At 41.0% G+C, this 24833-nt stretch overlaps 1 protein-coding gene across 3 annotated transcripts; it reads left to right on the forward strand.

Moving 5' to 3' along the window:
* Window positions 9083-24524, forward strand: LOC102190498 (dihydrodiol dehydrogenase 3). 3 transcript variants are annotated; one of them, XM_018057304.1, is made up of 10 exons: window positions 9083-9279; window positions 10590-10760; window positions 12680-12847; window positions 13133-13249; window positions 14479-14556; window positions 14968-15090; window positions 15891-16000; window positions 16865-17030; window positions 21294-21376; window positions 23451-24524. In XM_018057304.1, exons 2-10 carry the CDS (start codon window positions 10677-10679, stop codon window positions 23491-23493), a joined length of 972 nt encoding a protein of 323 aa, XP_017912793.1. In that variant the 5' UTR covers window positions 9083-9279; window positions 10590-10676; the 3' UTR covers window positions 23494-24524. The 3 variants fall into 3 exon arrangements, with proteins under 3 accessions (XP_017912793.1, XP_017912792.1, XP_017912794.1); XM_018057303.1 differs by having other exon boundaries at window positions 10633-10760; XM_018057305.1 differs by having other exon boundaries at window positions 10663-10760.

Here is a 24833-nt window from a genome sequence, read left to right on the forward strand (position 1 = left end):
GACTGTGGTTCCTCCCTGTAGTAGGAAAATTACTAGGCTATTCAGGCATGGCTCAAATCAAATCCCTTATGATTATACAATGAAAGTGACAAATAGATTCAAGAGATTAGATATGATGCAGAGTGCCTGAAGAACTGTGGATAGAGGTTCATAATATTGTACAGTAGGCAGTGATTGAAACCATCCCCAAGAAAAAGAAATGCAAGAAGACAAAATGGTTGTCTGAGAAGACCTTACAAATACCTGAGAAAAGAAGAGAAGTGAAAGGCAAAAGAGAACAGGAAATATATAGGTAACTGAATGCAGAGTTCTGAAGAATAGCAAAGAGAGGTAAGAACACCTTCATAAGTGAACAATGCAAAGAGATAGATTAAAACTATAGAATGAGAAAGACTAGAGATCTCTTCAAGAAAATTAGAGATACCAAGGGAACATTTCATGTGAAGATGACCACAGAAAGGACAGAAACTGTAAAGATTTTTGCATCTATGTTCATCAGTGATATTGGCCTGTAGATTTCTTTTTTCATGGTATCTTTGTCAGGTTTTGGTATTAAGGTGATGGTGGCCTCATAGAATAAGTTTGGAAGTGTAACAGACCAATATCACTGATGAACATAGATGCAAAAATCCTCAACAAAATTCTAGCAATCAGAATCTAACAACACATTAAAAAGATCATACACCATGACCAAGTGGGCTTTATCCCAAGGATGCAAGGATTCTTCAATATCCACAAATCAGTCAGTGTAATACACCACATTAACAAATTGAAAAGTAAAAGCCATATGATTATCTCAGTAGATGCAGAGAAAGCCTTTGACAAAATTCAACATCCATTTATGATAAAAACTCTCCAGAAAGCAGGAACAGAAGGAATATACCTCAACATAATAAAAGCTATATATGACAAACCCACAGCAAACATTATCCTCAATGGTGAAAAATTGAAAGCATTTCCCCTAAAGTCAGGAACAAGACAAGGGTGCCCCCTTTCACCATTACTATTTAGCATGGTTTTGGAAGTTTTGGCCACAGCAATCAGAGCAGAGAAAGAAATAAAAGGAATCCAGATTGGAAAAGAAGTAAAACTCTCACTGTTTGCAGATGACATGATCCTCTACATAGAAAACGCTAAAGACTCCACCAGAAAATTGCTAGAGCTCATCAATGAATATAGTAAAGTTGCAGGACACAAAATCAGCACACAGAAATCACTTGCATTCCTATACACTAATAATGAGAAAATAGAAAGAGAAATTAAGGAAACAAGTCCATTCACCATTGCAACAAAAAGAATAAAATACTTAGGAATATATCTACCTAAAGAAACTAAAGACCTATATATAGAAAACTGTAAAACACTGATGAAAGAAATCAAAGAGGACACTAATAGATGGAGAAATATACCATGTTCATGGATCGGAAGAATCAATATAGTGAAAATGAGTATACTACCCAAAGCAATTTACAAATTCAATGCAATCCCTGTCAAGCTACCAGCCACATTTTTCACAGAACTAGAACAAATAATTTCAAGATTTGTATGGAAATACAAAAAACCTCGAATAGCCAAAGCAATCTTGAGAAAGAAGAATGGAACTGGAGGAATCAACTTGCCTGACTTCAGGCTCTACTACAAAGCCACAGTCATCAAGACAGTATGGTACTGGCACAAACACAGACATATAGATCAATGGAACAAAATAGAAAGCCCAGAGATAAATCCACACACATATGGACACCTTATCTTTGACAAAGGAGGCAAGAATATACAATGGAGTAAAGACAATCTCTTTAACAAGTGGTGCTGGGAAAACTGGTCAACCACTTGTAAAAGAATGAAACTAGATCACTTTCTAACACCGTACACAAAAATAAACTCAAAATGGATTAAAGATCTAAATGTAAGATCAGAAACTATAAAACTCCTAGAGGAGAACATAGGCAAAACACTCTCTGACATAAATCACAGCAGGATCCTCTATGATCCACCTCCCAGAATTCTGGAAATAAAAGCAAAAATAAACAAATGGGATCTAATTAAAATTAAAAGCTTCTGCACAACAAAGGAAAATATAAGCAAGGTGAAAAGACAGCCTTCTGAATGGGAGAAAATAATAGCAAATGAAGCAACTGACAAACAACTAATCTCAGAAATATACAAGCAACTTCTGCAGCTCAATTCCAGAAAAATAAACGACCCAATCAAAAAATGGGCCAAAGAACTAAGTAGACATTTCTCCAAAGAAGACATACGGATGGCTAACAAACACATGAAAAGATGCTCAACATCACTCATTATTAGAGAAATGCAAATCAAAACCACAATGAGGTACCACTTCACACCAGTCAGAATGGCTGCGATCCAAAAATCTGCAAGCAATAAATGCTGGAGAGGGTGTGGAGAAAAGGGAACCCTCCTACACTGTTGGTGGGAATGCAAACTAGTACAGCCACTATGGAGAACAGTGTGGAGATTCCTTAAAAAATTGCAAATAGAACTACCTTATGACCCAGCAATCCCACTTCTGGGCATACACACGGAGGAAACCAGAATTGAAAGAGACACATGTACCCCAATGTTCATCGCAGCACTGTTTATAATAGCCAGGACATGGAAACAACCTAGATGTCCATCAGCAGATGAATGGATAAGAAAGCTGTGGTACATATACACAATGGAGTATTACTCAGCCGTTAAAAAGAATTCATTTGAATCAGTTCTGATGAGATGGATGAAACTGGAGCCAATTATACAGAGTGAAGTAAGCCAGAAAGAAAAACACCAATACAGTATACTAACACATATATATGGAATTTAGGAAGATGGCAATGACGACCCTGTATGCAAGACAGGAAAAAAGACACAGATGTGTATAACGGACTTTTGGACTCAGAGGGAGAGGGAGAGGGTGGGACGATTTGGGAGAATGGGAATTCTAACATGTATACTGTCATGTAAGAATTGAATCGCCAGTCCATGTCTGACGTAGGGTGCAGCTTGCTTGGGGCAGGTGCATGGGGATGACCCAGAGAGATGTTGTGGGGAGGGAGGTGGGAGGGGGGTTCATGTTTGGGAACGCATGTAAGAAAAAAAAAATAAATAAATAAACATAAAATAAACGTAAAAAAAAAAATAAAAAAAAAATTCAAAAAAAAAATAAAATAAAATTAAAAAAAAAAAGAAAACTATAAAACACTGGTGAAAAAAATCAAAGAGGACACTAATAGATGGAGAAATATACCATGTTCATGGATCAGAAGAATCAATATAGTGAAAATGAGTATACTACTCAAAGCTATTTATAGATTCAATGCAATCCCTATCAAGCTACCAACGGTATTCTTCACAGAACTAGAACAAATAATTTCACAATTTGTATGGAAATACAAAAAACCTCTAATAGCCAAAGCAATCTTGAGAAAGAAGAATGGAACTGGAAGAATCAACCTGCCTGACTTTAGGCTATACTACAAAGCCACAGTCATCAAGATAGTATGCTACTGCTGCTGCTGCTAAATTGCTTCAGTTGTGTCCGACTCTGTGCAACCCCATAGATGGCAGCCCACCAGGCTCCACCGTCCCTGGGATTCTCCAGGCAAGAACACTGGAGTGGGTTGCCATTTCCTTCTCCAATGCATGAAAGTGAAAAGGGAAAGTGAAGTCGCTCAGTTGTGTCTGACTCTTAGCGACCCCATGGACTGCAGCCTACCAGGCTCCTCCATCCATGGGATTTTCCAGGCAAGAGTACTGGAGTGGGGTGCCATTGTATGGTACTGGCACAAAGACAGAAATATAGATCAAGGGAACAAAATAGAAAGCCCAGAGATAAATCCATGCACCTATGGACACCTTATCTTTGACAAAGGAAGCAAGACTATGCAATGGAGAAAAGACAATCTCTTTAACAAGTGGTGCTGGGAAAACTGGTCAATCACTTGTAAAAGAATGAAACTAGAATACTTTCTAACACCATACACAAAAATAAACTCAAAATGGATTAAAGATCTAAATGTAAGACCAGAAACTATAAAACTCCTAGAGGAGAACATAGGCAAAACACTCTCCGACATAAATCACAGCAGGATCCTCTATGACCCACCTCCCAGAATATTGGAAATAAAAGCAAAAATAAACAAATGGACCTAATTAAACTTAAAAGCTTCTGCACAACAAAGGAAACTATAAGCAAGGTGAAAAGACAGCCTTCAGAATGGGAGATAATAATAGCAAATGAAGCAACTGACAAACAACTAATCTAAAAATATACAAGCAACTCATGCAGCTCAATTCCAGAAAAATAAACTACCCAATCAAAAAATTGGCCAAAGAACTAAACAGGCATTTCTCCAAAGAAGACATACAGATGGCTAACAAACACATGAAAAGATGCTCAACATCACTCATTATCAGAGAAATGCAAATCAAAACCACAATGAGGTATCATTTCACACCAGTCAGAATGGCTGCGATCCAAAAGTCTACAAGCAATAAATGCTGGAGAGGGTGTGGAGAAAAGGGAACCCTCTTACACTGTTGGTAGGAATGCAAGCTAGTACAGCCACTATGGAGAACAGTGTGAACTGCCTTATGACCCAGCAATCCCACTGCTGGGCATACACACCGAGGAAACCAGAATTGAAAGAGACATGGATACCCCAATGTTCATCGCAGCACTGTTTATAATAGCCAGGACATGGAAGCAACCTGAATGTCCATCAGCAGATGAATGGATAAGAAAGTGATGGTACATATACACACTGGAGTATTACTCAGCCATTAAAAATAATATATTTGAATCAGTTCTAATGAGGTGGATGAAACTGGAGCCTATTATACAGAGTGAAGTAAGCCAGAAAGTAAAACACCAGTACAGTATATTAATGCATATATATGGAATTTAGAAAGATGGTAACGATAACCCTGTATCAGTTCAGTTCAGTTCAGTTGCTCAGTTGTGTCCGACTCTTTGCAACCCCATGAATCGCAGCACACCAGGCCTCCCTGTCCATCACCAACTCCCAGAGTTCACTCAGACTCATGTCCATCGAGTCAGTGATGCCATCCAGCCATCTCATCCTCTGTCATCCCCCTCTCCTCCTGCCCCCAATCCCTCCCAGCATCAGAGTCTTTTCCAATGAGTCAACTCTTCGCATGAGGTGGCCATAGTACTGGAGTTTCAGCTTTAGCATCAGTCCTTCCAAAGAAATCCCAGGGCTGATCTCCTTCAGAATGGACTGGTTGGATCTCCTTGCAGTCCAAGGGACTCTCAGGAGTCTTCTCCAACACCACAGTTCAAAAGCATCAATTCTTCGGTGCTCAGCCTTCTTCACAGTCCAACTTTCACATCCATACATGACCACTGAAAAAACCATAACCTTGACTAGATGGACTTTTGTTGGCAAAGAAATGTCTCTGCTTTTGAATATGTTATCTAGGTTGGTCATAACTTTTCTGTATGCAAGAGAGAAAAAGAGACACAGATGTATAGAACAGGCTTTTGGACTCTGTGGGAGAGGGAGAGGGTGGGATGATTTGGGAGAGTGGCATTGAATCATGTACAATATCATATAAGAAACGAATCGCCAGTCCAGGTTCGATGCAGGATACAGGATGCTTGGGGCTGGTGCACTGGGATGACCCAGAGGGATGGTATGGGGAGGGAGGTGGGAGGGGGGCTCAGGATGGGGAACACGTGTACACCCGTGGTGGATTCATGTTGATGTATGGCAAAAGCAATACAATATTGTAAAGTTAAAAAAAAACTAACATAAGCAGAGGAGATTAAGAAAAAAGTGGCAAGAATACACAGAAAAATTGTACAAAAAACGTTTTAATGACCTGTATAACCAGGGTGGTATGTTCACTCACCTAGCGCCAGACATCCCGGAGTGTGAAGTCGTGGGCCTTAGAAAGTATTACTATGAACAAAGTTATTGGAGGTGAAAGATTTCCAGCTGAGTTATTTCAAATGCTAAGGGATGATGTTGTTAAAGTGTTGCACTCAATATGGCAGCTAATTTGGAAAACTCAGCAGTGGACAAGGTCAGTTTTCTTTCTAATCCCAAAGAAGGGCAGTGCCAAACAATATTCAAACTACCACATAATTGTGCTTGTCTCACAGGCTACCAAGGTAATGCTCAAGATCCTTCTAGTTAATCTTCAATAGCAGATATACAAGTTGGATTTGGAAAAGGTAGAGGAACCAGAGATCAAATTGCCAACATCAATTTGATCACAGAAAATGCAAAAGAATTCCTGAAAAACATCTTTTTCTGCTTTATTGACTAGGCTCATGCCTTTGACAGTATGGATCACAACAAATAGTGGATACATCTTAAAGAGTTGGCAATACCAGACCACCTTACCTGCCTCCTGAGAAACCTGTATGCAGGCCAAGAAGCAACAGTTAGAATTTGATATGGAATGACAGAGTGGTTCAAAATTGGGAAAGAGGCACATCAAGGTTATATGTTGTCACCATGCCAATCTATATTACATGCAGAGTACATCCTACAAAATGCCAAGCTGGATGAATCACAAGCTGGAAACAAGATTTGGGGAGAAATATCAATAGCCACATGTATGCACTTGCCTGGAAAATCCCATGGATGGAGGAGCCTGGAGTCCCTGAGGTCCATGGGGTTGCTAAGAGTTGGACACAACTGAGAGACTTCACTTTCACTTTTCACTTTTATGCATTGGAGAAGGAAATGGCAACCCACTCCAGTGTTCTTGCCTGGAGAATCTGAGGGATGGGGGAGCCTGGTGGGCTGCCATCTATGGGGTCGCACAGAGTCGGACACAACTGAAGTGACTTAGCAGCAGCAGCAGCATGTATGCAGATGATGCCACCCTTATGGCAAAAAGGGAAGAGGAACTAAGGAGCCTTTTGATAAGTTGAAATAGGAGAGTAAAAAAGCCAACATGAAACTCAACATTCAAAAAACTAAGATCATGGCATCTGGTCCCATCACTTCACAGCAAATAGATGGGGAAACAATGGAAACAATGACAGATTTTATTTTCTTGGGCTCCAAAATCACTGAGGCTGCTGACCTTAGCCATAAAATTAAAAGCTCCTTGGAAGAAAAACTATGACAAACCTGGGCAGCATATTAAAAAGCAGAGATATCATTTTTCTGACACAGTTCTGTACAGTCAAAGCTCTGGTTTTTCCGGTAGTCATGTACGGATGTGAGAGTTGGACCATAAAGAAGGCTGAGTGCGGAAGAATTGATGCTTTCAAACTGTGGTGCCAGAGAAGGCTCTTGAGAATTCCTTGGTCAGCAAGGGGATCAAACCAGTCAATCCTAAAGGAAATCAACACTGAATATTCATTGGAAGGACTAATGCTGAAGCTGAAGCTCCAGTACTTTGGTCATCTGACCAGAAGAGGCAACTCATTGGAATAAACTGTGATGTGGGGAATGATTAAGAAAAAGAGGAGAAGACGGTGATGGAGGATGAGGTGATTAGATGGTATCACCAACTCGCTGGACATGAGTTTGAGCAAACTCTGGGAGACAGTGAAGGGCAGAAGTGTCTGGCGTGCTGCAGTCCATGCTGTGGTAGAGCTGGACACCACTGAGGGACTGAACAGCAGGAGAACACTCCGTTCTTGGTCTTGTAGACTCTCCTGCCATCTCAGAGACAGCGCATAGTGTCTTCAAGTCTCTTATCTAATGCTCCTATCTTCCCACCTTCTCTTTGACTACAACCCTCCCAGGTCCCATGTATAAGGACTTTGTGATTACACCAGGGTGACCAGGTAATCCAGGAACATCCCCATCTTATGGTTTTAATCACCTTTGCTAAGTAGTTCTCTGACCAGTTTCAGAACTTGTGCCCCCTGCAGTGGAAGCACAGAATCATCACCACTGGACCACCAGGGAAGTCCCAGGTTCAGAAAATTTTAGCCATATTTTCATCAGATACATTTTCTGCCCCTTTTCCTTCTCTTTCTGGAACCCCTATCATGTGAATGTTAGTATGTTCTATTCCCTAGTTAGAATAACATTCTTATTACTGTTCTGAATTCTGGTAAATTATTAATATCTATCTTATTAGCAGATTTTTTTCAGGTTTTTTTTTTCATTGTTTCATTTGAAACAGATTTCTCTGTCTTCTCATTTTGTTTAACATCCTCTGTCTCTATGAAATTAGGTGAAAAAGTTACCTGTCCTGGTTTTTTTGGGCTGTCCTTGTGTGGCTGTATCCCTGTGCAGTCTGTGTGCCTAGAGGCTTTGGGGCAGAGCTGGAGCTGAGGTGGGCAGGGTCACCCCTTCCCAGGGCGTGCTGGCAACTGTCACCTCAGTGGGACGGGGAGGGGAAGACTAGAGCCAGAGCCCAGTGTGAGCAAAGGCTTCTCCTGTGCTCAGTGGCTGTCCCCACCCTACTGGGCCAGGCAGGTCCCAAGATGCTGGAGCAGAACTCTAAGGGTTGGGTCCAGACTGGTTCCACCTCTTGTAAGTGTGCACCCCGCTCCCCCACTCTGGCACCTTTGCCCCAGAAGGTGGCAAGCTGGACGGAGGCATGCTGGAGCAGCTCCTGAGGTGGGCGGCCGTGCCTGTGTTGCAGCCTTGGCACACCGTCAGAGCCCCAGACCCTGCTCCTCGGGCCCGTCTGGCCTCCCTGCCCCATCCAGATATGTGTGTGTTCCTGTGTGTGTGTGTGTGTGTGTGTGTGTGTGTGTTTGTGTGTGTTCATAATTGGCTACCTGAAACAGCAGGCAAATACTCTTGGTAGATCTTGTTCCCTGTCCTGACTGGCTTTCACTATTTGCCTGGCATTCTCCTTGTCCTTCTTTCATCCCAACAGGAAAGCTAAGGGTGACTCAGTTCATTTCTGAGTCAGCGTCTTGCCTGGCCCATGGGTGGCTTTCTGAGTCCAGTGAACTTATGACTGTTTTTGAATGACTTATGGCTCCCAAATCCACACCCCAGTTCTACTCAGGGTTTTATCAATACATGGTCTAGTCTATGGCTCCACCCTTATTCCTTTGTCCTTGGCTCTGTGTGTATGTATGTATATATATATATATATATATATATATATATATATATATATATATATATAGTTCCCCTCGAGCTGCAATAGCCATTCCAGCTGCTCTTCAGTTTAAGGTTAGAGTTAAGTGGAACAGGCACCAGTTCCCAGGCAGCCCTCAAGTTGGTTGGAACATTGCACAGTTGGTTTTCTTTGATCACTCTGGATTGAGGGAAGCAACTGGGGGCTGATCAAGAGTGCACTGTCCCAGGCAGGAGGAGGGTACAGGTGAGTAATACACGATGAAATTTCCTACCATTCTGTTCTGGATTTTTCCTAATTGTGTGTTCACTTTGTTGCTGTAGATCTTTGAGTGTTTTCCAGAGATCTTATGAGGTTTTTCAGCTGCTTTCTCTTTCTTTTCTAGCCTTTCCAAGGGAGAATTCAGTCATCTTACTTCACCATTTTGCTGACATCACTATATATGTTAAATTTTATTTAACTTCACCTCACCCCCACATATCAGTGCATCACAATTTCCCTTACTCTTTCCAAATTTGTTATAATTTATGTAGCTTATGCAGGAGACTTGGGTTTGATCCCTGGGTCAGGAAGATCCCCTGGTGAAGGAAATAGCAAACTACTCCAGAATTTTTACCTGGAAAATCCCATGGCTGGAGGAGCCTGGTGGGCTACACCCCATGGATCGCAAAGAGTCGGACACAACTGAGCGACTAACACACATGTAGTTTCTTGCGTTTTCTTTTATGAATAATGTTCAAAAAGTTAGTAAATTATGTAAAGTATGTATCAGATACATTATGAAAGTACTCTGGGTGTGTGCTAAGCTGTTTTAGTCCCATCCAATTCTTTGCAACCCCATGGACTGCAGCCCACCAGACTCCTCTGTTCATGGGATTCCCCAGGCAAGAATACTGGAGTGGGTTGCCATGCCCTCCTTCAGGGGATCTTCCCAACCCAGGGATTGAACCCAGTGATTGAAACTGTACATCTCCTGCATTGGCAGGCAGGTTCTTTACCACTAGGGCCACCTGGAAAGCAAGCATACTGTAAAAGTTATATAACTAAGTACAACGTTCTCTTTGCACACTGCACGTGGTATCCTAAAGCTATTAATAATTAACCTCCAATAAATACTTTTCCAAAATGTCTGGTTTAGGTATCCTGTTCAGGATTTCACCACAGTCAGGTCTGTAAAGCAAAATAATTTTGCTGGTGGGAAATGTAAAAAGGAAAATTTACTTTCACTTGAAGTTTTGATTCTTTATTAAGGGATAACATTTTCAAAAATGCTGTTATCACTTTACATTTTGTGATGTGTGTATGTGTGCTGTTTGTACTGTAAGACAATTGTCTCAGTTTATGTTTGATTGAGATTGGGCCTATAATAGAAAATATAAAAGGTTGGAGTGTGGAAATTTCTAGTTTATCTAATGGTCATTAATTGCTCAGCCAATCTCACTTTATATAAAACTTTAGGTTATACTGATAAAAAAATCAAACAAGTTAACTCTCTGACTCCATGGGCATTAGTTTAATCACACTTCTCCTGCAATGCATCTGCTAACAATTGACAGTGTAGCTGGGGTGTTACCTTCTTGTTATTTATAACCTCTGAAGGCAGAAGAAAAAATCAATCTGCTTACTCAGGGGAACAACAGGCAATGGATCCCAAAAGCCAGAAGGTGAAGCTTAATGATGGCCACTTCATTCCTGTCCTGGGATTTGGAACCTACGCACCTCCAGAGGTAACAGTAGTGGTTTGGGGTTGAGATATAAATAGTAGTGGATGTGACATTAGCAAAAGGGACTTGGGTTGTCAAGCACTGAGCTCCTGTGTGACTCTGGGAGGGTGACGTGGTTCCACTAACCAGGTTAGATCCATGCCCTGTGAAAGGAGAAAGAGCATCCAATCTCCACTCTGCATCAGGGTCTGAAGCTGTGCTCACCTGCAGATTACTCTGGGTTTCCTTCCAGTTTCCATCTCTTTCCCAGATTGGCAGAAGAGGTGAGACTTGGCTGTGGAGAACACTTACTGTCAGCTGCTTTGCTTTAAGGATGATTGCAATGGTGGGGTTTCTCTGTAGATTTTATTATTTCAAGAACTCTTTCCTCCTTCCAAAAAGATATGACCCAGAAAAGTTTTTAGGTGGAAGGTCCTGAAGATGAAGTGACTGAAAAATAATGGGAGAAAATTGTTTTTCTACTGTGGGCTGCCTGGTAGGTGCCAGGGCAGAAACACTTCAGCTGTGTTTTGCCCTGTGCTTCTGTTTCTGCTTGGAAACTTCTGATGGGAACTATAGTATCATTTGAGGTGATAATATGCAATCTTACAGGCCAGGTTTTGTAATGTATCTTTGTGTTTTGTAATGTGCTTTTATTTAAATATTGTTTTCAGTGCTGGGGTATAAAAGAGGAGCTAGTGGACAAGTCTATGCTGTAAGCCAGAAAATTTGCTATCCATCTTGTGTTTATAGTATGTAGTTGTGACAATGGACTGGTCCTTAAACGTTGAGCCTCATGTTTCTCATCTATAAAACCGATGGAAGTAATTAGACGCATTTTGGAGACAGAAGACAGTACTTTGTAGTACAAATTGGGGTGAGGGGAGGGAAGAGTCCAGGCTGTTACTGAAGCTCATTGGGTTCATTCCCTGGTAAACACACAAATGGCCGAGCATTTAAGAAAATCTAGGACTAACTCTAACAGAGAGAAGCTACACCAACTATCTACTTCCTTGAAACAGGAACGAGTCTGAATCACATAAAAAGAAATGGAATATTATTCAATATTAAAAATGAAATTAATCTCCATCATTTCAAACCACACAGATGAACTAACTTTAAGCTAAGTGTAATAAGCCATAAACAGACAGTTACTGTATGATCTCCTTATAGGTGGAATCTAAAACAGTGGAATTCATAGGAGGAAGAGTAGGGTATTGTGACCAGAAGCTGGGGACAAGTCTAGGAAAAATGAAAAGATGTTGGTCAATAGTACAGACTTTCAGTACTAAAAGGAATAAGTCTGAACACTTGATGTATAGCACGGCGATTATAATTAAAGACAATGGGCTATATCTTGAGATTTTGTAGAAACTAGACCTTAAATTTTCTTACAAACATGCTGTAAATTTAAGTATGTGAGGTGATGGATCTGTTGCCTAGGTTGATTGTGGTAATCATTAGCAATGTATACTTATATGAAAACATCACTTTATTCAATATATATGCTTTTTATTTGTATTCTGTGTGGCTTCATTGGTAGACAGAAGTCTTAGAAGCTTTCACATGATTCTTGATGCTCTTACCAGGGATTTTACACCTTTGTTGATTTTGCCTCAAACATCTCACAGCATAAATCTTATCCATGACTACAACTTTATGCTGAGTTCTTTGGGTCTTCCAGCAAGCCACTGAACCTGGAGGTTGTCTTGGGGTCCTCTGAGGCCTGTGATCAACCACTGGCCATGTGGGATTGAAGTGTTCCTTGATACCCATTTAATCTCTGGCCAGGAACATTCAGAGAAACTATCATGAATTCATCACAACACTTGCAGAATGAACCATAAACACAAAGAAATGTTGATTCTTAGGAAGATCAATCTTGTGCCTTAGCAATCTCTTGATCATGTAGATATTAAACTTCTACGTTATTGCTTATGTAGGCTGCTAAGAGGGAAGCTCTGGAAATCACCAAATTCGCTATCGAGGTTGGGTTCCGCCATATTGACTGTGCTCATGTGTACCAAAATGAAGAGCAAGTTGGCCAGGCCATTCGAAGCAAGATCGCAGATGGCACTGTGAAGAGAGAAGACATATTCTACACCTCAAAGGTGCTGTGTGTTGAGCGTGTATAGATGTGTGCAAGTGATTTTGCCCAGGTGACAGTTATATAATAGGATCATTTTTCGGTGAATAATTGTTTGGTGAACTTTTCTTACATATATTCCTGAAGTATTAGAGTTCCCTCATGGTTCAGTGGTTAAGAGTTGGTGCTTTAATGCCATGAGCCCAGATGTATCCTTGGTCAAGGTAGTAATATCCCACAAGCAAAGTGGTAAGGAAAAAAAGTTACCTAAAGTGTTATTAATACAACTTTCATTCTTTAACCTCTGCAGCTTTGGTTAACTTCCCTTCGACCAGAGTTGGTCCGACCAGCCTTGGAAAAATCACTGAAAAATCTTCAACTGGACTATGTTGATCTCTATATTATTCATATTCCAGTGGCTCTGAAGGTTAGAACTTTTTGTGCTCACATCATTTTGTATCTTGTGTTAGAATGTGCATCAACTTGCTTGGATGGTTGGATAAAGATTTTTCTTAGTAGATTGAAGGGATGATTACACTAGAGTAGAATCCCCCAAATAATCTTTTGTGATCATCTTTTTACTGAGTTTCTTTGAATCCCTTACAAGACTCCCAGGGAAAGGTATTAAATAATCTGAGTTTTTCTGCCTGAAGAGCTTGAGAAATAAGCCAGTTCTGCACCCAGTCCTGGTTATGACTCCTGAGTCTCTGGGGATTTCATGAACCAAGAGTTTGGTGCAGCCGTGGTGAGCATGACACTGCCTTACATTGAACATGATGAGTTTATCTTGTCTTTCATCCTTTTAAGTTGAGCAGATTTGGTAGTGCTCCCTCTGGGTGAGTCTAAACCTCATACCTTTATAGGGACTTGGAAGACCTTGCCTACACTCTTGCCTGTCTTCAGGATGATGTTTGTAAATTGCACTTAGCCAATAAGAACAGTTTACTTAGAATTCTTATTTCAAGTTGTAGAAATAAACTCAAGTCTTCTGATGCAAAATCGCTTAGTGGACTATGTGGATGGCAAGTCCCAGTCACAGACATATTTTAAGAGTTTCAGTACTCTTCAGAAATGTCTCCTAATTTCTATCCCTTATCATGGCTTTGCTCATGGTATGCTGTATGTTTACTGAACATTTTCCATTGGTGGCAAATATGGCCTTGGGGCTGTTCAAGGCTCATTGTCACGAATTTGAGAGCTTGTCTGGATCTTCCACATTCCATATCCACCTAACTTGAGCCTTGCTGGTTCATATGCCTGCCCTATGGCATCTGATCCTCAGAGGGGAAAGAAAGTGATTGCAATATTTATGCTGGAAATAAAGCCCATATAACTTACTACCAGTTCTAGATCAAGAGAGGCATTTCAAAATGGGCAAGTACAAGGAACAGCCAAAATTCACAGAAATCACTGTGAGTCACTTTTAGGACCTAGAAAAATTGTATTTCTTCCAACATATAATAAGTATAAGAGATTAGAATAAGCCTCCATCCTAAAGACACTGCTTACAACTCCACAAACAAATCACTTTGCAGATATTAGCATCTAGAAAGTTTAAATCTATCTCATGGATGTTTAATTCCTGATGCCTTTCACCCTGGATAAGTGTTGGGAAATTATTTTGTAACATCTCTAAAATGCCTGCTTCTGTTCCAGCCAGGGGAGGAATTATTTCCAAAAGATGAAAATGGAAAACTGATATTTGACTCAGTGGATCTCTGTCTTACATGGGAGGTGAGTCCAGGGAGGAGAGAACCAGGGGAGGAGCCAGGAGAGGGGGAACCTCCTTCATTTCTTCCACCTGTGAGAATGGGCTGTGGCCCATCAGACTCAGCAGTTCATGAATCTAAGGGTTGTGATGTTGAGGTTGTGGGAGAAAACCATTGCTGAAATGTTCACAGAGAACAAAGGAGGAGAATATGGGACAGTACAGACAGGTATCTCTTTCCTTCCATGTGATATATCTTCTCCAGGGTTTTTTTCTAAGGAGGAGACAGTAATTCTTCCTGTGTCATGACTTTTCCCACTTTTTTCTTCTTGATAATCAATGCTAATTCTTGATGGATGACAGTGATTACCGATGTTTCTCAGCATTTATTCTTGCTCTATCATTCCATGTAATTGTTCACCACCCCTCCCTCCCAGGCCCTGGAGAAGTGTAAGGATGCAGGGCTGACCAAGTCCATCGGGGTGTCCAACTTCAACCACAAGCAGCTGGAGAAGATCCTGAACAAGCCGGGGCTCAAGTACAAGCCCGTCTGCAACCAGGTGAGCAGCTCGGCTTCTCTCCCTCCTGCTCTTCACAACCTCCTTCTTGCCCTGGAGCCTGATGTCTGTCTGTCCTCCCCTCCTGTTCATCCAACCTTTGTGGACAGAAGATTCTAGAGCGCAGAGCCTCTGTCTGGATAGTGTGAATAGAACCCAGAATGGTATCCTTGTCTGATAAATTTGGGTGGAAAAGGTGGGGAAAGCTTCTAGGTAAACTATGGGTAGAATCCAGAGGCATTTTTCTGAGATGAAATCATGACCAGAAATTGGATGGAAAACTGCCTTGTAGCAAACCGTGTATAGGAAGGAAAACCATGAAAAGATGGAATGGGAAGTAAATAAACAAGACAAATCATGTAGGACTGGCTTAAGAAATTGTGTGGAGTTTTGATGGCTAAATCCTTAGTCTTGGGGGTCTCATCCTGTATGGGCCTTCAACAGGGAGCGCAATACAAAAAAATGTGCTGGGGATGATGAAAACTGTCTAGGTTAGAGGGTGAAATTAAATGTTCATGGTAATACTAACAGTAGACAAAATATTTACTCTGAAATGTTTACTCAGATGTAGAGCCCATATTTTGATTACTCAATCTTGGGCTTGTTCCCCCATCCATTTCCATCATAAAATTAACTATATAAACACACTTTTCTCTATTTCACTCTTGCTGTTGATATTTCAATTTTTCAGTTAATGTTACAGTTTTTCCCTCAGCATTTTTTTTAACCTTTTAATCTTTCTCTGTCCTGTTACTATTACCTTCACATATAATCTGACACTCTTCTCTTTGGGCATTCTACAGGTGGAATGTCACCCTTATCTCAATCAGAGCAAACTGTTGGATTTCTGCAAGCCACATGGTATCGTTCTTGTTGCCTTTGGTGCTCTGGGATCCCAACGTGTAAAAGAATGGTACTGAATCCTATTGAAGACAACTGGAATTTCCCCTGAAATTCAATTTTTGATGAAATAGTTTACATTGTACAGTGCTCAGATAGCTCTCATAGGTGGGGGGAAGAGCGGGAAGGGATGGAATGAATTCTTCTCTTTTATCATCCCATCACCCAGGCTGTTTTCCCACATTATATTAGCTTGTTGACTCATCAGTAATAAATGTCTGCATTAAAATCTACATATAGTCCCCCAGTTGAGACCAGAGACACAGCATTATGTCATGATTTACTTATTTATTAACCAAGGAAAACATTTCTAAAAATAGATGTTCCAAGCCTCTTACCTTATGTCTAAAATTAGGATAATAATATGTATCTCATAGATCAATCATGTTAGAAAAAATTTCGATGAACCATGTTTGTAAACATCTATAGTAGAATAATGATGAAATAAATGTCTCTTATTTTGAGACTTCTCAATTAGTACCTTAGAAAAGTGAAATTTAAAAATGATCCCTGTTTTTTTTTCTTCTTCTGTTTCTCTATTCATGCCCTTGATAATAGAAGAAAAACAACCTCTCAGATTTAAAGAACAATCCGTGAGTTTGGCAGTCCTGGTCTCAACTCAATAATGCATCTGAATCACCTGCAGAGCCCTGTAAACACAGAATGGGAGGTTACACAGTTGAGGTCCTGATTCAGTTTGTCTTCAGCTAAGGCACGGAATTTGTATTTCTTACAAGATCTCAAGTGATGCTGATGCTGTTGGTCCATGGACCACACTTTGAGAAGCCCTGTCTACAGTGGACCTTCTTGGTCTGTTTGAGAAGCTGAGACAGACTCATTTGTCTCAGCTCCTCATCATTTCTGAATTTCCTTCCAGGGTGAACCTGAACCACCCCGTTCTCTTGGAGGACCCAGTTCTTTCTGCCATTGCCCAAAAGCACAAGCAAACCCCAGCTCTGGTTGCTCTTCGCTACCAGATACAACGTGGGGTTGTGGTTCTGACCAAGAGTTTCAACAAGAAGCGGGTCAAAGAGAACATACAGGTGATGATGAGTACGGCCATGGGCAGAGGGCTTCTAGGGAATATCCTTCAAGAGGGGCATTCTGTGTCCATCTCTCAAGACTTTCCTTGAGTCAAAATGAGTTACCTGCTCTTTCCCATGCATGAAAGGCTTGTGTGTATTCCTGGTGGTTTTCTCCACCTGATGTAACAACAGGAGAGTTAGCATGGCTGGAGAGGGTTATGGTTGGACAGAAAACAGAGATTTTTAATTCCAGTGCTATGTCTCCAATTTATTCTGTCACATTGTACAAATGATATCTTATTGTCTTTGTTCTCAATTGATGAAATTGCATTATGTGATTTTTTTAGACCTTTATGTGTGTTTTAACAAAATACTACAGCCTGAGTGACTGAGAAAAAAGTGAAATTTGTTTCTCACAGTTCTGAAGCTGGAGGTCTGAGGTCAGGGTGCCCGTGTGGTCAAGTGAGGGCCCTCCTCCAGGTCACAGGCTTCTCCTTGTACCTTAACATGGTGGAGGGGGCCACAGAGCTGTCCCAAGTCTCTTATATTATATGATATTTAAAAAATCTCATTCATGAGGGCTCCACGATCATGTCCTAATCACCTCTCAAAAACTCCTTTTCTAACACCATCAAGAGGTGAATTTAGGGGCACACATTTATGGCAGTGATCTTTAACCTCCTTTTTAAAATTAAATTAATTAATTTATTTTAATTGGAGGCTAATTACTTCACAATACTGTAGTGGTTTTTGCCATACATTGACATGAATCAGCCATGGGTGTACATGTGTTCCCCATCCTGAACCCCCCTCCCACATCTCTCCCCATCCCATCCCTCAGGGTCACCCCAGTGCACCAGCCCCGAGCACCCTGTCTCATGCATTGAACCTGGACTGGCGATCGATTTCACTTATGATAATATACATGTTTCAATGCTATTCTCTCAAATCATCCCATCCTCACATTCTCCCACAGAGTCCAAAAGACTGTTCTTTACATCTGTGTCACTTTTGCGCTCTCACATATACAGTCATCATTACCATCTATCTAAATTCCATATATATGCATTAGTATACTGTATTGGTGTTTTTCTTTATGGTTTACTTCAGTGTGTATAATAGACTCTAGTTTCACCCACCTCATTGTAAATGATTCAAATGCATTCTTTTTAATGGCTGAGTAATATTCCATTGTGTATATGTACCACAGCTTTCTTATCTATTCTCTGCTGATGGACATCTAGGTTGCTTCCATGTCCTAGCTATTGTAAACAGTGCTTCAGTGAACATTGGGGTACACATGTCTATTTCAATTATGGTTTCCTTGGTGTGTATGCCCAGCAGTGGGATTGCTGGGTCATATGGCAGTTCTGTTTCTGTTTTTTTTAAAGAATCTCCACACTGTTCTCCATAGTGGCTGTACTAGTTTTCATTGCCACCAACAGTGTATGAGGAGTCCCTTTTTTTCCACACCTTCTCCAGCCTGTGTGGTTTGTAGACTTTTGGATAGCAGCCATTCTGACTGGCATGAAATGGTACCTCATTGTGGTTTTGATTTGCACTCTGATAATGAGTGATGTTGAGCATCATTCTATGTGTTTGTTAGCCATCTGTCTGTCTTTGGAGAAATGTCTGTTTAGTTCTTTGGCCCATTTTTTGATTGGGTCGTTCGCTTTTCTGGAATTGAGCTGCAGGATTTGCTTGTATATTTTTGAGATTAGTTCTTTGTCAGTTGCTTCATTTGCTATTATTTTCTCCCATTCTGAAGGCTGTCTTTTCACCTTGCTTATAGTTTCCTTTGTTGTGCAGAAGCTTTTAATTTTAATTAGGTCCCATTCATTTATTTTTGCTTTTATTTCCAATATTCTGGGAGGTGGGTCATAGAGGATCCTGCTCTGATTTATGTAAGAGTGAATCCCTTGGACTACAAGGAGATCCAATCAGTCTTTTCTAAAGGAGATCAGTCCTGGGTGTTCATTGGAAGGACTGATGCTAAAGCTGAAACTCCAATACTTTGGCTACCTGATACGAAGTGTTGACTCATTAGGAAAAACTCTGATGCTGGGAGGGATTGGGGCAGGAGGAGAAGGGGACGACAGAGGATGAGATGGCTGGATGGCATCACCGACTTGATGGATATGAGTTTGAGTGAACTCCGGGAGCTGGTGATGGACAGGGAGGCCTGGCATGCTGCAATTCATGGGGTCGCAAATAGTCAGACATGACTGAGTGACTGAACCGAACTGAGACTGTGACAACTATCTCAGCACAGCCCTATGATCCCAAGCCAGTCAGTCAGTTTCGTTACTCAGTCATGTCTGACTCTTTGCAACCCCATGCACCGCAGCATGCCAGGCTTCCCTGTCCACTGCCAACTCCTGGAGTTTACTCAAATTCATGTCCATCGAGTTGGTGATGCCATCCAACCATCTCATCCTCTGTCCTCCCCTTCTCCTCCTGCCTTCAATCTTTCCCAGCATCAGGGTCTTATCCAATGAGTCAGCTCTTTGCATCAGGTGGCCAAAGTATTGGAGTTTTAGCTTCAGCATCAGTCCTTCCAAAGAATGTTCAGGAATTATTTCCTTTACAATTGACTGGTTTTATCTCCTTGCAGTCCAAGGGACTCTCGAGAGTCATTTCTAACACCACAGTTCAAAGCATCAGTTCTTTGGCACTCAGCTTTCTTTATAGTCCAACTCTCACATCCATACATGACTACTGGAAAAACCATAGCTTTGACTAGATGGACCTTTGTCAGAAAAGTGACGTCTCTGCTTTTTAATATGCTGTCTAGGTTTGTCATCGGAGAAGGCAATGGCACCCCACTCCAGTACTGTTGCCTGGAAAATCACATGGATGGAGGAGCCTGGTAGGCTGCAGTCCATGGGGTCGCTAAGAGTCAGACATGGCTGAGCAACTTCATTTTCACTTTTCACTTTCATGCATTGGAGAAGGAAATGGCAACCCACTCCAGTGTTCTTGCCTGGAGAATCCCAGGGACAGTGGAGCCTGGTGGGCTGCCATCTACGGGGTCACACAGAGTCGGACATGATTGAAGCGACATAGCAGCAGCAGAGGGTTTGTCATAGCTTTTCTTCCAAGGAGCAAGAGTCTTTTAATTTTCCAATTATGATCCTAAGCTTGGGAGTAGGAAAAAAATCCTCTTCATTTCTAGACTCAGAACTAACTCACCATTTCTTCTGACAAATTTCACTGCCAATGCAAGTTATGGTTCAGGCCAAGTCAAGGGTCAGTTATATGGTCCCCTGAAAAATTGTTTTTGTGTTTGCATTCAAATTTGGCTCTGAAATACAGCTGGAACTGATTTTGTAACATGATATAAAATGATTACCTATATATATTTTTTATTTAAATGGAAATCTAAGTGTCCACATTTTCCACTGATTTTCACTGCCAACTCTGTCATATATCAAATGTTCATAAATACATTTCTGGCCTCTCCCTTATATTTAACTATTCAGTTTTCTGTACTGTGTTAGGAAAGTGTAAAATAAGTGTTGCTTCTCAGAATGGTATATTCTGCTTCTTTAAGGCTATCTTGACTGCTCTTGACTAGCTATTTCTAATTTCAAACTTAGTGTCACTGTATTGAATTCCACAAAATAATACATGTTTAAGTCTTTGGTTCATGTTGCACTGAAACACTACATCACTTTGGAGAAAATGAATTTCTTGATAAAACTGAGCTTTCTGTTTCAAAATTATGATATGAATTTTTAATTATTTAGGTGTTCTCTAATGTCTAAAACACTTTTCATAGCTTTCTCCACAAAGGCATATACAAAAAGTTTTTTAGATTCAATTATAGGTAATGAGTATGTTTGGTATCAGATTCTTGAATAGGCTTTCATGGAGGAGTCTCCTTCTGACACTGCTTCAGCTGAATGCTGTCATCCTTAGGGCATATTGGCGAGAGTTAATCAGTCTAATGTTAGCTCAGGTTCAGTATTGAGTCAGGAGTGTCCAACCACTGTGCTTGGTAGAAGAAGATTTTGATTAGTTTGTTTTTTCAAGTGATTCATTTAGAAAGATAAGGGACTGATGCATTGTAACATTTGTGAGATGGACAGAGAAGGAGAAGGTATGGGAAGGAGAGGTGAGAACTCAGCAGAGGCTCCCAGCCTTATTCACCTGGAAGCTGAAGACAGACATGGCTTCCCTGTCCCCTCTTCTTGTCTCCATCCAGTGGGAAAGTCCTCCAGTCCCCAGGGGGACGCCAGTTCTTGGGGGGATTTAACATGATTTTTTCCGTTCTTCCAGGTGTTTAACTTTGAGCTGAGTCCAGAAGACATGAAAGCAATTGATGGCCTCAACAGAAATAGGAGATACTATGAATTTTTACCGTAAGTGACTTGCATGTTTCACACATATGTTATTTTCTGTAGCAGGCAGTTCAGTAGGGGAACTAAGCTTTTTAGAGCTTAATTCTTGGAAGACAGTCCTGATTTCCAGCATAGGAGTAAACCAGGGGCTTTCTGCAGACCTCACACCAGAGCTTTCCCCTAGGGCTTCATCTCAGACCAACAAAAATGTGATTGGAGCCCAGAACAGTGCATCAATAAAATCCCGAGTTCACATCATAGTGAATTCACTACTTTGTGCGCTTGATCCCTGTGCCTGGTGTACCTCCTCTCAGGGCTGAGAGACTCAGGAAACAGAGGGCACGGTGTCTGCAGCCCAGTGTTCATTCAAGGACTTGTGAACATGTTTCATCTTTAATTCTTTTTACATCAGGAAAATAATTATATTAATAATAACTATATGATAATGAATCCATCATGCATTACATTCTTGTTTTGTTGTTTTTGTTTAATCTCTAAGTCCTGTATGACTCTCTACCATACCATGCGCTATAGCCCAATAGGCTCCTCTGTTTTGGGGATTTCCTTGGCAATAATACTGGAGTGGATTGCCATTTCCTTCTCCAGTGGATCTTGTGACCCTAGGGATCAAACCCAGGTCTCCTGCTTGGCAGGTGGATCCTTAACACTGAGCCACCTGGGAAGAAGGCATTCGTATTACACCTAACAAAATTACAAAATGTATTGTTGATATTTTTTGTGAAGATGGGCCCATGAAATCCAACGTACATCTGTGCTACGAAGTCACAGGGGGCCGGCTTCCACCCTGTCCCCTAAGTGTCTGGTGGATTTTCTCCCTAATGGGCATTTTTTCTCCAAACCATCATCCATTTCTTTCAAATTGATCTCTTCATTGGCCTTTTTTTCCCTGTTACAACTCCCACATCCTCTCCCTTGTTATCTCACAAAGCTGAATTACCAGTAGATCATGAGCTTAACTGACCCTCCAATGAGTGACTGCTGTGTCTTTAGCAGGACACACCCAGGTAAGATCATCTGGGACTTCTGCTTTCTTGAGTAAAGACTCACACCTGTGTTGTATCTGTTCATCAGTGATCCATCCATTGTGGAGTCCCTACCGCCTGTACTTTGACTTAGTCACTAACATGGGATTCCAGCTGCCTAATTACTGCAGGAGGATGTCAAGACTGAAGAGACAGATGACTGGTCAAACAGGGAGAAGCTGGAAGGGAGTTTAGAGAGAAGGGAATACAAATTATTGGTAAAATGAAGCTTTTGTTTCCAATGAAGGATCTCAAAACTCTCCCTATTGCTTGTAAAGCTGTATCATGCTTCTGAGAAAAGCCATGATAAAAGAAAAAATGTGGAAGTTTATTTTTCTGTACTTAGGGGCTCTTAAGTATAATTCTATGTTCTTCTTCATAGGCTGTGAATGCCTAGACTTACTCCTCTTTGTGGGCTTGCGTCAACAGCACAGCTCCTGGCACTTGGAATTGCTCAGAGTGCAGTTTTTAATGAACTGAAAAGGACAAATTCAGAAAGAAAAGTAAAAAGGCCCAAAAAAGGAAAACAGCAGTAATACTAATACAATTGTTTTAATACACTATAAATTAAGAAAGGAACATTCTGACTTTGAGCTGTGTGATTATTCAGGTGCTTGTGGCAGCTCTTCAGTAGATGACAAGTACCAGGCACTCTGCATTTTTGGAGTGGTCATTTGCTTACCCATACACCATGGGTGTATGAAAAAGGGCAACTAATTTGTTCACTGTGCACCTTTTCATCATCTAGGGGCAGAAGTTTCACCTGTGTCTGAAATGATTGCTACAGTTACTGCCTGATCTTGTGGTCTCTTATAAATTGTAACGAGTCAAACTACCTGTCACTGTGGAGTGAATGTCACATGTGGATGTTGGGACTGGATGTGCAGGTGCCGTGTGCACATGGAGCAGGCACCTGCATGTGTGCTTGTTGGGGGAGAAGGAGGGACGTGTTTGTAGATTTGGAGTTTTAGCCCATCCTGACCGCATCATAGAGTAATGCTCTATGACAACACGACTGATTTAATAAATGAATCCTCTTCCTTCTCTTTCAGTGGTGTTGGTCACCCTGAGTATCCATTCTCTGAAGAATATTGACTCTCAACTCTCACTGAGATTCTTCGAGAATTTCTTGCATCTAGGGTGGTGAAGATTTTTGTACTTGGTGGAGGTACTTAAATGAAGTGTCTGTGCTGGGAGCCAGCGTGAGGAATCCCGTCCATGGCAAAGGTCATGAGGAAGTTGGCCTGACAATACGCAAAGGCATGATCAAGCCTCAGGGGTCTCCCTGGAGATTCTCGAGCATCTACCCCTGAAACCAAAATCTGTCTGTTATACTACACTCTTCTGACATTAACAAGGGGCTATCCCCAACCACCTTTCTCTGGAAAATTAACTTAGAGCTCCAGATAATAGTCTCCTGCATATAAAAAGAGTGTCTCAGGTCAAACCTCTCTGCTGGCAGACTAGCTTGTGTGACAGGATTATCCACACTCTTGCTACTATGTACATGATTGTTTACAATCTCTCAACCATAAACAGCACAGAGAGTTTGGAGTGTTTTGAAAGTCTTAGTTAGCATAGGGTTTTTCTAAAGATAAAAATCATGTTGGTGAAGTGTTTCATTACTGAGTTAATGATTGCTTCCAGGCCTCCATATCCTTAGGCACCTGGGAGTATGTTAATCAATGTAATTGGAATGTAGGAAAAGAAATATAGTAGTTTTGATGTTAGCAATACTAGACTTTTGAGTTAATGAATTTTCTCTTTGTTATAGATCACTGTACTCCTCTTTCTTTGTTATAAATCATTGTGTCCTTGCTATGTAAGAATGTAACTTTATCAGTGTCTTAAGACTAAGTAATCTTAAGGGAAAACAAGTTTTCTGATTGACTAACCTTTATCAATAGAAAGAAAGGTGGGGCCATAAAATGTTAATCGGTCTCCAGAAGATATTGTAAACAAACGTAAGACCCTTGTAAGAACAAAGATATGCTGAGAACACTATCTTTAGATAAGGGTCGGAGCAGCTGACACTGCGTGACTCTGTTTCTTACATTTATCTCTATGTACAACTAAAAGTATAAAAGTGGACCTGGAAAATAAAGAAATGGACCAATTCCTGGAAAGACTGGTTTCCCCCGTGTGGTCTTTTCTTGTTCTCTTCTTTTCTGGCTGAATTCCCATCTGGAGCGTGAAGGCTCGCCAAGCCTACTAATTTTGCCTGGGCTTCTAAGATCTGAACGGGGAGGCACTTTGTGCCTCCACTCCTTTGGGAGACTGGGAAGACGCCTGTGGCCTATGTAGGTGGTGAAAACTCTTGTCTCGGAGTTTTATTGGTTCTCTGCGTAAACCAAGGTATTCAGCCTCTTTTCTCCACTAATTTTCCTACTACACGATTCTTTCCTAATCTCTCTTTATATCTCTAATTAAATAGT

Source organism: Capra hircus, chromosome 13, assembly GCF_001704415.2.
Source record: "Capra hircus breed San Clemente chromosome 13, ASM170441v1, whole genome shotgun sequence".
Taxonomy (NCBI): Eukaryota; Metazoa; Chordata; class Mammalia; order Artiodactyla; family Bovidae; genus Capra; species Capra hircus.

Excerpts from the sequence above, each read along its gene's own strand:
- LOC102190498 (XM_018057304.1), top strand. The coding sequence starts at position 10,677 with ATGGATCCCAAAAGCCAGAAGGTGAAGCTTAATGATGGCCACTTCATT. Across the intron at positions 14,557-14,967 it reads ATCTCTGTCTTACATGGGAG|GCCCTGGAGAAGTGTAAGGA; the intron begins GTGAGTCCAGGG and ends CCTCCCTCCCAG. Across the intron at positions 16,001-16,864 it reads TCCCAACGTGTAAAAGAATG|GGTGAACCTGAACCACCCCG; the intron begins GTACTGAATCCT and ends ATTTCCTTCCAG.